Source organism: Kwoniella botswanensis, chromosome 2 (assembly GCF_036426115.1).
Source record: "Kwoniella botswanensis chromosome 2, complete sequence".
Taxonomy (NCBI): Eukaryota; Fungi; Basidiomycota; class Tremellomycetes; order Tremellales; family Cryptococcaceae; genus Kwoniella; species Kwoniella botswanensis.
The window spans coordinates 1,091,472-1,104,004 of NC_088600.1; the positions used below are offsets into that span (position 1 = coordinate 1,091,472).

At 44.1% G+C, this 12,533-nt stretch overlaps 6 protein-coding genes and 1 non-coding gene across 7 annotated transcripts; 3 read left to right on the forward strand and 4 right to left on the reverse strand.

Annotated features, from left to right (window-relative positions):
* Nucleotides 1-599: 599 nt before the first annotated feature.
* L199_007294 (uncharacterized protein) lies at nt 600-1,869 on the reverse strand (the record flags this gene model as incomplete). Its single annotated transcript, XM_064892988.1, has 5 exons — nt 600-635; nt 716-1,083; nt 1,133-1,278; nt 1,351-1,629; nt 1,679-1,869. The coding sequence occupies 5 exons, from the start codon at nt 1,867-1,869 to the stop codon at nt 600-602; spliced, it is 1,020 nt and encodes a 339-aa protein (XP_064749060.1).
* A 747-nt stretch (nt 1,870-2,616) lies between these two features.
* On the reverse strand, nt 2,617-3,113 carry L199_007295 (uncharacterized protein; the record flags this gene model as incomplete). The annotated part of the gene is made up of 4 exons (XM_064892989.1): nt 2,617-2,665; nt 2,727-2,870; nt 2,925-2,992; nt 3,090-3,113. The coding sequence occupies 4 exons, from the start codon at nt 3,111-3,113 to the stop codon at nt 2,617-2,619; spliced, it is 285 nt and encodes a 94-aa protein (XP_064749061.1).
* Nucleotides 3,114-4,603: 1,490 nt separating this feature from the next.
* Nucleotides 4,604-4,710, forward strand: L199_007296. Its single transcript, XR_010449973.1, has one exon. It is a non-coding gene; the product is annotated as a 5S ribosomal RNA (ribosomal RNA).
* Nucleotides 4,711-4,910: 200 nt separating this feature from the next.
* L199_007297 (uncharacterized protein) lies at nt 4,911-5,761 on the reverse strand (the record flags this gene model as incomplete). Its single annotated transcript, XM_064892990.1, has 5 exons — nt 4,911-4,981; nt 5,048-5,104; nt 5,175-5,187; nt 5,262-5,478; nt 5,553-5,761. The coding sequence occupies 5 exons, from the start codon at nt 5,759-5,761 to the stop codon at nt 4,911-4,913; spliced, it is 567 nt and encodes a 188-aa protein (XP_064749062.1).
* Nucleotides 5,762-5,851: 90 nt separating this feature from the next.
* Nucleotides 5,852-8,348, reverse strand: L199_007298 (uncharacterized protein; the record flags this gene model as incomplete). The annotated part of the gene is made up of 12 exons (XM_064892991.1): nt 5,852-5,982; nt 6,062-6,258; nt 6,312-6,463; nt 6,536-6,592; nt 6,653-6,696; nt 6,751-6,868; nt 6,950-7,198; nt 7,275-7,436; nt 7,503-7,576; nt 7,628-7,672; nt 7,725-7,900; nt 7,966-8,348. 12 exons carry the CDS (start codon nt 8,346-8,348, stop codon nt 5,852-5,854), a joined length of 1,788 nt encoding a protein of 595 aa, XP_064749063.1.
* Nucleotides 8,349-9,710: 1,362 nt separating this feature from the next.
* Nucleotides 9,711-11,214, forward strand: L199_007299 (uncharacterized protein; the record flags this gene model as incomplete). The annotated part of the gene is made up of 9 exons (XM_064892992.1): nt 9,711-9,848; nt 9,908-9,929; nt 10,009-10,143; nt 10,212-10,318; nt 10,388-10,513; nt 10,597-10,678; nt 10,736-10,841; nt 10,927-10,985; nt 11,054-11,214. 9 exons carry the CDS (start codon nt 9,711-9,713, stop codon nt 11,212-11,214), a joined length of 936 nt encoding a protein of 311 aa, XP_064749064.1.
* Nucleotides 11,215-11,547: 333 nt separating this feature from the next.
* Nucleotides 11,548-12,411, forward strand: L199_007300 (uncharacterized protein; the record flags this gene model as incomplete). Its single annotated transcript, XM_064892993.1, has 1 exon — nt 11,548-12,411. One exon carries the CDS (start codon nt 11,548-11,550, stop codon nt 12,409-12,411), a length of 864 nt encoding a protein of 287 aa, XP_064749065.1.
* Nucleotides 12,412-12,533: the final 122 nt, after the last annotated feature.

Genomic DNA, 12,533 nt, shown 5'->3' on the forward strand with positions numbered 1-12,533 from the left:
TAACTGATTTGGTAATTCAGCATAGTTATGATCAAGATTCACAAGTTGTTGCCTTGCGTGGTATTGCGTTTGTGAGCTCCGTTCAAGGGCAACCCGGTGTATACGACACTTATTCATCATTATCGTAAGTACAAACGTTAAAACTATGAGACTCTGTCAAATTCTACACCGTATAATCTTCCCACTCCTTCTCGTCTTTGGTTGGCTCCAATGATCATTGTCCGACACTTCGGGGAAGAAAGTAAGGTTGGCTCAGGACGCTGCTTGAGGAGAAAGCTCGTAGTCTTACTCACCTTTTCGGTATTCTGTCTCTATCTTGAGCGCGGGGAATGTCGACTCCGATGACGACAGCACAATACGTTGTTGCGCCGGAAGGCTGGAAGGCCGAATTTCGATCATACACAATCCTCTCAGGGGCATGAAAATGCTCATGCACCCATGGGAAAGGGGACTCACCTCATTACCGTACGTTATATACGAATTCTTGATGGCATATGAGCCGGGGAGGGTGACCCAGATCAAATCCAAATCTCTCTCTAACCTAGGTCCGTCCGAGCCATCACCGAAATATTCACCTTCAAAGGCAAAGAAATCATCTGCTATCCAAATGTCCCTCTGAAGGTAGTATCGATTTTCTATGTCTCATCATCAGTATATGACAGATCCAAATTGCATTCAAATCAGACCAAACAGTAGATAGGATACAGTGACGTACAAGAGCTTCCGGATCATCCTGATCACCCTCATCGTCTTCGTCCGAATCTTCTTCATAGTAATCCGATCTGTCGTAGTCGTAAACGCCGAAATAGTCCCATCTGAGATTGAGCTTCTTGATAGCGGCCAAAAGCATCGCATCCGAAGATTTGAGTTTTCTGGACAGATCTGTATCGGGTTCATTCTCCATCATGGGATACCCATGCGTCAGACCTAGTGCCAATGCACCCCCCTCAGGTAGAAAATCGGGTTTGAGTATCTCCTTGAAAGCTTTAATAATGGGTACGAGTCGAGTATCAAAAGTGGACTGTTTGAAGTCGGCTGCATTCTTGCCCAGGAAGATGTCATAGGAGATGGTGATCCTTGTTCCTGAGGTTACTGGGAGGACCTCGTGTTCACAATCGGAGTATAAGAAAACCCCAAGCGAATGATCCATCTTCGGTTTGTTTTCCCCAATCAAAAGTGATAGTAGAGCCATTCTGACGGACGACAAGTGCACCTCCGGTAAATGGACTGGGAAGGCAAATCATGAGTGTGCCGATGTGATCTTGACTTTGTGGTGTACTGACATGAAGTAACGTCAGCTCACTACGTTGAATGATCTTGGAAAAGATGGATGTCCAGACGGAAACTCACTCCTTATGAGCCTTGAACAAACCTCCTTCACCATAAGCATTCAGCTTATTGATTTTAGCTTCTACTGGAATCTCGTAGTCTAACTTTCTAGCTAGAAGTGTAAGAAGACCACATGCCGAGAGGAGGTCGTTCGTAAGTGCGAAATGGGGTGGCTTGAGCTCATGAGCTTGCCTGTATGTCAGATCGTAGACGAGCTCATTACCTCTGCCGAAAGGGGAAGGCTCGCCAGTATTGTAGATATTTCTGGCTGTTTCTTGTGTGAGAGGGAAGGTTACGGATCTTGATGCAAATCATAAGTGAGCTGTCCTCTGAGAATGATCGCACTCACTTGATCGAACCTCGTGTCTTCTTTTCAGTCGGTTTTTGATAGTACAAAGCCAATGTGTCGATATTCACCGCGTGTGGAGGGAAGATACCACTGCATGCGAAGTTGTTTGAAGCATCTTGGGATGTATAGGCCTGTTCAAGCTGATCTATTTTGGCGACTTGGTCTTTATTGAGGAAAGGACGGTGCGGCATGGTGAGTGAGGTCGAGTGAAAGAGGCGGGTGGACGATGGAAGTGAATGACAAGAAGAAATGAGGATCGGTGGAACAAATCGTATATGTTCACATATATATGCATCAATGAGGATGAAGTGTAGATGATATGATTGAGTTATGATCGTAGCTGACTGGGTTGACGAGTTGATATATGTATCCTGAGGTGCACACTCTGGGGTTGACGTCAACCGAACTCGACTTGTCGGTGGCAGCTGACCCTCCTTTGGTGGCACTCGCCTGACTTTCAGCTTGACGATCTGCGAGGGTGATATACTCACTTGTCTTCACAGGAAACACTGACTCTCATGCATGCAGCATCTACCTGAGAAGTGGAATGAATGCAACGTGGATGTGGATGGGTAAATAAAGAAGTTATCAGATTGGTGGACATTCCGGTTATGACTTGCCCGGCAGCAGCTCACGGGCGATCGATCGTGTTAGCCCCTTATCTTCTGCAATCTGACCCAGGTTGGGATGGTTTGGACACTATAGTTAACAGGAGATGGATAACGGGTTTCGGTTTCTGAGTATGCAGAATCTGCCAGTGGAGTCTTAAATATGGAAGAGAGTCAATGATGCAAGGGTAGCATACAAAATGGCCAATAGGCCATATTTGAGGGCTCGATTCAGCTACTTCTTTACATTCACATTGTTACTGCTATTAAGGCTACAAATAGATATACTATAGATATGCACTTCCGGCGTTAAGTCTGGAAGTTGGTTGCTTATTTGGAACCTCCCTTTTGACCTTCGACGTGGGGGTCAGGTCCGTCACTATGAAACAATGTTATCAGATGAGCTATTCAGGCAGAAGTGAGCGGCTGCAAGTACTCACGAGCCTCCGAAACCATGATCAGATCTGGTTCGAGCATCCTCAGTACCATCCTTCTTCACCCCACCGTGTTCGGAAGGCTTGTAGTTGTCAGTTCCGGAAACGGAGCCACCTTTTTGGCCTTCAACGTGAGGGTCGGGACCGTCGCTGTTGAATTCCATGGTCAGAATAACTTCTCTGAGCATGTTCTGAGCAACTTACGATCCTCCGAAGCCGTGTTCTGAGCTAACTCTCTTATCGGGAGTACCGTCTTGTTTAAGACCGTCGTGCTAAAGGTGTGATAGATGTTGTCAGAACAAATTGCAAAGTAAAAATATTGGTCAAAAATTGACCGTAGGGAATACCAGAAAAAGATGTCGAACTTACTTCGGAAGGCTTGTAAGTAGACATGTTGACTGTTTGGTTTGTTGTGTTGTTGTGTTATTGTTGTGAGAAGTTGTTGTGATGATAAAAATGGAAGTTGGAAAGTCGAGAAAACAAGCGGTATTTATAGACAAAATCTGGGTAATGGATGTTTGGTTGAGTTGATTGTAGTTGAGTCAACTGTCGTCATTCGTCTGAATTGATCTCATGACGTAGAGAACAGATGACGAAAAAGAACGCTACGTTATTGACAGTCTTAGTTTCACAAACAACGCAAGAATGTGTGTAGATCGATCTGCATTCAGTAATGAAACCAGCCCCATCTCGTCAGATCTTTCAGGTAAACACCCAACAAACCGAGCCGGATCGGAAGTCTTACTACTCTATCAGGACTGATCGGTATGTATCTTTAGATAATTCAGCCATTTGAACTGTTGATTTCCCTTAAAATTGTGCAATCGATTCAAAGATCGAAATCTATCACAAATCGATAAAATCGATAAAATCGGTGAAAAAGCGAGATTTCGATAAAATCCAGAGATCGAGATCGGCTGGAGACTCCGCAAAATCTAATGTTCGTCAAACGTCACGTCTTATTCCAGCGATCGCGTGTGGCATGTTTACCCGTTGAAACCCTTTGTACTTTCACCGGAATCGAGACTAGAAAGTCCTCATACAGGGAAATTCGACACATCCAATAACCGGCCCGTCACCATGACCATTACCGTTACCGATTTTTACTAATTGATATCTGAATCGATCGATCGACGATATCAAAAAACGATAATATCAGATATCCACTTGTTGACATCCGTCTAGGAATGATGTTTATATTCGTCATTTAATGATATCCCCACGTTTGTCGATGGTGTTGATGACGCATTGTGGTGCAATCGCGTTACCAATATGACCCATTGGGGAGAAGCCTCACGCGATGTTTACGATCATCTTCCCGACATGCTCCCAATATTACCTATCGTAGAACGGATTGTTTACGATGCGTGGATCAGAGACCGGCTGATGGCCTGTTCTTTCAAGGGTTCGGGTCATCCGAGTCAACGATATCATGATCGCCATATCTCAGCTTTACGGCGGTGTCTTATTCGTCACAATTTGCCTTACCACTGTTTACACGATTTGGGTAACTTGGAGAAGCTAGACAAACGGGGGAGGAAGGGACTTCATTTGACTTATGTACATTGAACGTGGAGGGCACAAGATACGATACTACACCACGATATCACGATATCGATTATGAGATCGGATCGAGCTCTTGACGTTACACGATAGGATAGTGATGAAACCGGCTATGATGATGCCGCAGACGTCATAATTAGACAAGGTACCGAGGGATGGGGTATATTCAGGAATATGTGGAATGTGGAGGAGATCGCAGAGCCATTAGCCTGATAGACTCCCAACAGGTTTATTCCTGACATGGTCCGTAGAGGTAAACAGATCAGTACACTTGTGGATGAATCGCAGAATTAGACTGGACCGAAGGTTTTATTCACATCTACGGTCATTGAATGAAAGAAATTCCGCATCCCGTCCGTTCTGCGCAGACAAACTTCATATCGTTTGAGTAGTACCATGTTGAGGGACCACATGAGAATGTCGAGTACAGTAGTTTTTGCTTCCTATATCCCCTCCATACCATCAGTATAGAAGTGTAATCCGATAAATTACATTCCTTAAAACTTGCATACACAAATGTACATGCGCCCGTCCATAGCGCTCCCGGCCTGATTACCCAGTCTACAACCGTCCACTAGCCACTCGCAGTCCCAATAGCATTCGTTCAAACATCTATCGAATACGTCCTTACTTCTTAAGAGCGAAGCATCGCTCAATCGAATCCTTGTTGTTACCCCACCAGTTAGGCATGACGGCACCTGCAGCTCACCATTAGTCACTGCAGCTACTCACATTTGAAGGTGAAATGAAAATTGTGTTCTTACCTGTCGTACCCAGGAACAAGAAGATGAATAACAAATTGAAATTCCATCCAGTATCGGCTATACCACGTGAGTAAGATAAACTGTCAATCTGCCGTATCGTAATAGATGTATTAGGAGAATGACTTACAAGCAGCTCCGGTCTGTTACAAAAACATGATATGATTGTATAAGCTATTATTCATCAATGATGAATCGATATGGTCGAGTCACTTACAATATAAGCGTACATGTTCCAGAACTTTCTCTTATATCTGAACAAGTAGAAGTTCCACACAGTCCCAATGATGAATGTGGTGAAAGGACCGGTACTGAGATTACCATAGAAGGTAGCAGCACCCGAGAAGAAGATGGTAGTATTCCATAAAGCGAATTTGGCTTTGGGGAACTTCTTGTGCAATAGCCAAATGATCAGAGGTGCGACTGCTCCGGCACTATTCATTTCATGCAGTATCAGCACTGTTATCTTCCTACAAATCTTACGCCTCGTCTAGTATAGTTGACTCACACGAAACCATAAGTGACAGGTTGGAACACGCTCGAAGCGAACAATCTCTTTGGACCGACCAGAGCATATTGTACACCAGCTGTATTGTAACTCTTGAACTCTTGACCTGTCCATTGACCTGCGGGATCGGCGATCTTCCCACTGACATAATCGAATTTGGAGGCGATAACCCATCTCATCACTCCGTAGTTCACCGGGAGGGCTAGCATATTCGCAAGAATTTGAATACCGACGACGGTTCGAGGTGGAATATGGAAGTAGTGTCCGATCTGTCGCAGATCTTTAGTCACCATGGGATTTTATCGAAAGGCTCGACTCAACTTTTGATCCTCTAAAACAGTCCTAGCATCATACCACACATTACCGGAGATAATTCGATAAGCAAGTTGACCCAATGGGTGACGGGAAGATCCTTTAGCGTCGATCATATCTGCGATGAACACCACCACAATAAGCAAGATATTCCCACTGTATGGTATTATCGGGTTTCATTCTTCGATCAAACTTACATCCGTAGACAAGTTCATTGAAAAACCCAACTTTCATAGGATATCCAGATACAGCATAGATCAGACTCATAGGTAGCATCGCCGCTGCGCCGAAACCGAGAGCGACAAAGTACGTCCATGTAGACATGTATAATTTCTTGGTGACGATGACCCCGAGGAGCATGAAGAAGGGAATCAGAGTGAGGAGAACCCATTCCCTGCGAGATTGTATTCAGCTTATTGAAAGTACGAAGCATCAAGGACGACTTACCACCAAGTCAATCCTGGATATTGTTGGATAAGTTTACTGAGTCGATCGTTATGTGCCGCCTTTCTCGCTCGCCATGATCTCCATACATGGGCGATATTGGGTCCAAGAAAAAGGCCGCACCACACGAAAGACGAAATATACGAAGCGTACCACTGCATAGACAAATTATCACTTGTCAGTTCATTGTGAAGTGTTCAAGACGATCCAGGACAGGATAGACTAACCATGAAGATCTCCCAAAGATACTGAGCACCGGAATAAGCGAGACCAATCTCATCGTACTGGTGCATCACTCTGATCAGCGATCAATCTTTGCGCTGAGCTGGATCTTTCATACGTACCCTTGTTTCGTTGAAGATTTGCGAGCCCGAAGCATCGGTATATACTATGTTGGATGATACTGTAAGCTGATGTGGTGGACATCTTGAAATGGACTTACAGAGGGAATTGAAGGGATACGCCGAGCCGTTCTTTTGGAAAACTCCATTAGACATGATGTTATAAGTTGGTGAACCCCATAGATTCCCAAAGTAAGCTATCGGAATCAGGATCCAAGTCTACATTAATTTTCAGAATATCAGTCGACAGTATATCTCATTCCTGGCTAGAAGACAAGCCAACATGGAGCTGTAACTTACGGTGATGACGAAAGCGACGAAGATGATCACTTGAACGCTATAAGGATAAGTGATCACGGTCGAAGTGATATTTGACCAATCTAAGGTAATGTTCAATAAACCAATTCCACCTCTTCCAGCACCGATGAAATTGACTTTATGGTTTTGGCTGGCGAACCAACACAGGGGAGCCAAGGCAGCGGTAAATGGAAATAAGAATGCAGGGAAGAATTGCCAGATGAACATTCCCAAGAACACTAGCCAGAATACCTAGACGATCATATTGAATGAGATCAGCCATGTTGCATTTACAGTATACAGTTAAGTCAGCACGTAGCGGACTCACTTTCATCTGTTTACGAGATCGTTCGAGATGCAATTCGGTTGTTCCCTGGATACTTCGGTAGACGGTTACTTGTTGAAGAGATAAGGGGAATAGGAATTGGGGATCATCGATTAAGATAGGTCGGACCATAGCTGCGAAAGAGAATCCTAGAAGAGATGCACCCTACAACGATAGCTCGATCAGCAATACAGTATGAGTTTTTTTCCCTTCTCAACTTTCTTGACTTACCCAACCGAAAAATAAGGCTATTGCAGGATTCATCGTGATATTATAGTAAAGAGCAGCATTGGTGGGTAAGAAAGCTATGCCAAAATGTCAAAAGATGACGTTACTGTGATGTAGATAGTGCTTACTGGCCCACTGTCCTTGACTTCCAGCGTTAGCCGCGATACCGATGACTAAACACGCAGGTCGCAGTCAGCTTCAGGATCTCTTGCTTGAGAAGAACACGAGACAGATACTTTCTAACATGTTCTTTGACATTGAATGGACCAGGATTGAGTGAGAAAAAAAACCTTCCAAGTGGTACTTTGTAATCAGGAAGCACCCGAGCCATAAGTTTCCCCAATGGGTGAGAAGCCAGGATGACGAAGAATACAGGGAACGGCGCACTGGTCGTACGAAAACTGCAACAAGCCACTGGCATATCAGCAATCCAGATCCTCCTCACGAGCTAAGAGGTGACACTTACTAGGATATTTGTGATACGATACTCCCAATGGTACAGAACAAAGCCGAAAGGACTATCGCTCGAAAAGTAATAACAGGTAAAGTCGGATCATCTTCAAAACTAACTGTATTTCTAACTATCTCAGGTATATTTTTGAATTCATCTGATTCCCAATCATATTGATTCTCATCATCATCATCTCTAATGGCGAAATCGTTGAGTTTAGCTTGTCCAAACTCAGCTTCATGATCGTATCCTAACGTTTTACTTTCGTTATTTTCGTATGTGTTTGAGTTGATCGAATCGAATTTCTCATCTTTATCGCTTTCAGGTGTTAAGAGAGCTTCTCCCCTCTGAGCAGCTAGCTCTACCGGATGGATTTCCGGATTTTCAGCTCTTGACATGATTAGCTGGTGATTATAGGATCAGCCCAGGCTTAGTCGATGACTCGGTCAGAAAGAGAAACTGTCTTTCTTGGAGGTCATATAAATATATAAGTATCTCAGTGGTACACCCAGCAATCAAAGTATGTCCTCTCGTGTTTTACAAACTTATCAGTATCGTCCAATAGGAATCGACCTCTATCGCAAAAGAAGATACGCAGGTGAATATTGAGCACGTTAGACTTCGTGATTTGCCGTCTCTTCACATCATGTACCTTGATACAGAATTGCATTTTGTGCCAGTAACAAGTTAAGACATGTATAGATCGAACAAGGAACGTCCATTCGCCATATCGTGTGAACTAGCTTGTACTCGTAGGAATGTTGAGTAGAAGGTCTGATACCGCGGTAAAAAGCAAGAAGAAGAAGGGGTCGCCAGGACATTTTGACGGCGGCTTTTTCGGAAATGAGGGTGTCTTTTGTCTCTTTAGCGTGAACTTTATCTTCTTATCTCCTTGGTCATGTATGCAAAGTGTCGAATTATGAATGTATATACACCGAGGCTTTGATGAAGCAGCGAAAGAAAGTGAGAAATCACTCACGATCACGTCTTATCGGATATTACCGCCACGAACGCCAAGGGGTCGAGCGCAACTAGATTGCTGATGAGGCTTGTTGACGTGCGCAGAGAACAATTTGAAGCGAAGCATATAGACATATATGCCTTGTATATCTTACATGTCCCGAATAGCCGCTGCTCAGCGTACACAGGAAGATGCTTGAAGCCTGATGAAAAGGGGATTTGTAATCGGTCAATTAACAAATCAACCACGTCCCAACTCTGAAGTTGCGACCCGATAACGCCATACTCCATCACTCGACTGTTGTCCTCCGTTTGGTAGGAGATAGGTTAGATAAGGCGTGATCACCCTCTAGCATCGTATGCCTGAGTTGGTGAGAGACAGACACGGAGGGAAGACAATTACCGTACTGTCTGAGCAGGGAATCGGGACTGGTGTTAGAAATACTTGATCTCTTCTACCGTATCTCACCTGAAAGAGTTGCTGTACCTACAGCTGACGAATCTATTTGGTTCTATTGTAGTGGGTTGATGGATGTTCATGCACCAAGTAATCAATGAACAGCGTGCGCCTATTCACTGTGTACTAAACAGGTCTTTAGCTGGAATCAACGTTGTTACAGATATGTCACCAAGCCAAGGCCTATGACGTCACATCGTCATTCCAGCAATTATACGAGTACCTCCACTCACTCTTGTAAACTGACAGAAAGATGCATTTATATCATCCCTCTTTCATACAACTGACATCTATCCTGACAGCGCAATTAAACATAAACACACCCATACAGCCAAGCATCGTCATGTCAAACTCACAAGGACGCAAGAGACAACCCTCGACGGGCAACGCAATCGCAGAATCCGTCAAGAGACAAGTGAAAGAAGTTGGAGATACCGCTCAAGATGCTGTGATCAGCGGTGCTTGGGGATACCCACTCTATGTGAGTGAATTCAGAGCTCCAGGTATAAGCTAGTATGCTGATATCCTAATGAATGATAGGGAATATACTATCTTATCAGTCGTTCGTCTGGACCAAACTGTTGTTCTACAAAGCAACTGGATACGCTGACCATGAAGACCTTTTTCCTTTCCATATCTAGATCCAGCCTTGATCCGACCACTCCTTCCTACATTGTTCAAGGGAGTCTTAGTATCTGTCGGAGTAGTGGCTGCCTTGTTCAGCTTCACCTATCTCCCTCAAGTAGCCATTTTAGCGTTCGTTTCGGGACCTTTAGGTGAGCTGCTTCAATACCGCGCACTCCCACTGGTATAGCTCACTAATATACCTATATGTGTGTCATAGCTTTCGCTCTGGCTGTACCACTAGTACTGGGTGAATCATACGTAGTGATCAACTTCCTCACTAGAGCGTTGCTTGTTAATCAAGCTGGAGTGGACCTCTTCGATGCTGTGAGTATACACCGCTGATCCCCGCTGTTTGTATACCTTGAGCTGACGAGACGAACATACATCATTCAGGTCTTACTGCAGAGAGGACATTTGACTTTGGTAGAGCACGGAAGACAAGTCACTTCAGGTGGAAGTAGTGGGAAATCAAAAGTTCTGGGAACTTTGTTGATGAAACCTCTGTCCAGGTTCAGTACTGTGAGTATCTCTTATCGCAATTGTCAAAAGATTCTTATAACTTCCACAGCTGACATTGCTTGGTTTACCTTATGACCCAACAGGACAACGTCGTCAGATATGTTCTTACTCTACCTCTCAACTTGATCCCTGTGGTTGGAACCGTCTTCTTCTTGGGATTTAACGGTGAGTTGACACATTTTACGACTAGAGATATGCAGAACAGCTGATACATTCTATCAGGATTCAAATCTGGACCGGGCTATCATGCAAGATACTTCCAATTGAAGGGATATGATAAAGTCAAGAAGTCAGAATTGATCAAGAAGAGACGAGGAGCCTACACAGCGTGAGTAACAGATGTCCCTCTGCGGAAAAATAATTTCTTAAATCATCATATTCAAGATTCAAGCTAATTCATCGATATATGATAGTTTCGGTACGATGGCTATGGTCCTCAACCTTATCCCAGGTCTTTCGATCCTCTTTACATGTAGGTCTCTCTACACTTCTGGATATGTTTTGGGAGATCTTGCTAACAGGTACCGTCCATTCTCACAGTCACGAACGCAGTCGGTGCGGCTTTATGGGCATCTGATCTTGAGAAGAAAGGTAAAACCACTGCTTCGGATTTACACGATGCGCGAAAGAACGGCAGAGAGGATGAAGTTGAGGTTGTCCTGCCGAATGCTGGTGAAACAAGTAGAAGGAAGGATCTTTAAGACTATCGTCAATGATGATCGAAAAAAGGGAATGTAAGAGAATCATGAATCAGTACAACAAAGAAAGAAAACATGCATCTATGTTATAAATGCCTTTGCCTTCACGGGAGATATTGAATTTTCCAAAGGGGGTTCTGGCATATCTGTATGGTGTGTATGCTGTATGGTGGAGGTACGGTAATGAGGATTGTTTACGTGAAAAACATTACTCGTAGACACAACAGACGAACAAGTGAAGTCGAGCTCATCATCTTTCTCGTGCATACTATACAAGCCAGCATATAGCAGTACCTCACCTATGATGGTACCCCTCCCCAAATCTCAATCCTCACCATGCCCTCCGATACCCTACAACTCCTACAAAACCTCCTATTAACCCTCAATATCCCTATCAACCCACCTTCACTCTCTTCCATCCCTCCAACCTTGATTCTCCTAACTTTAGAATCTATCCTCCAGCAAAAGCTAGATATACCAAAAGAGCTGAGGAGCTGTAACAAAGCGGAAGATGAGATAGGGTTGATCAAGTGTTTGTTGGGGATCTTGGCGGATGATCTGCTGAACATCGATTTGAGCTTGATTAATCCGTTGAAGGTTCTCACGGGAAGGGAGAAGGAGATGGAACTTGTTGTTATGGCTGTGATTGTCGTGGCCAAGAGGAATGGGACAGTTGTAACTACCTCGAGAGGGAAAAGGGTTGGTGATGGATCAAGATTAATGAAGAGTGCTCATGAGGATCACATCAGTTTTGCATACGACAATGGATACGATAACGATAGATCAGGTTTACCAGAACCTCTGAAACCCGATAGATCATTTTCTTCCCCTATCGATACTCCTCAAGACGTTTTTGTTGTCCCCCCTCAAGGACGTGACCGAGGTGATATGTATACGGATTCGCAAGAAATGCTGTACACTAAGGAGAATCACGATGACACGAATCACAACGACAATGACATATCCAAAATATCAGATGAATTCGATCCTTATCTCACACCTATTCACGATACGTTCCCACGAGGTATCAGCCAGGAGGACGGGAGCCATGATGGTCATGAGGGTATCCTGAATGATGGAAGGGAAAGAGATGCACCTCTAAAACATTCATATTCCTCGACGACATCGGCATCTAGCTCGATAAGTGGAAAAACGGTTTTACAATACATGATAGAGGAGTTTGGATTGGAGCCCGGGTAACGAGAATCAATAGATCACAACATCAAATGAGGATAGAATTTGATGAGAATAGAACAGGGTCACTGTTGATAGTAAGTTGAGTTCAATGGACATCTATGGCAGTTATCGTGATTGTACTATAT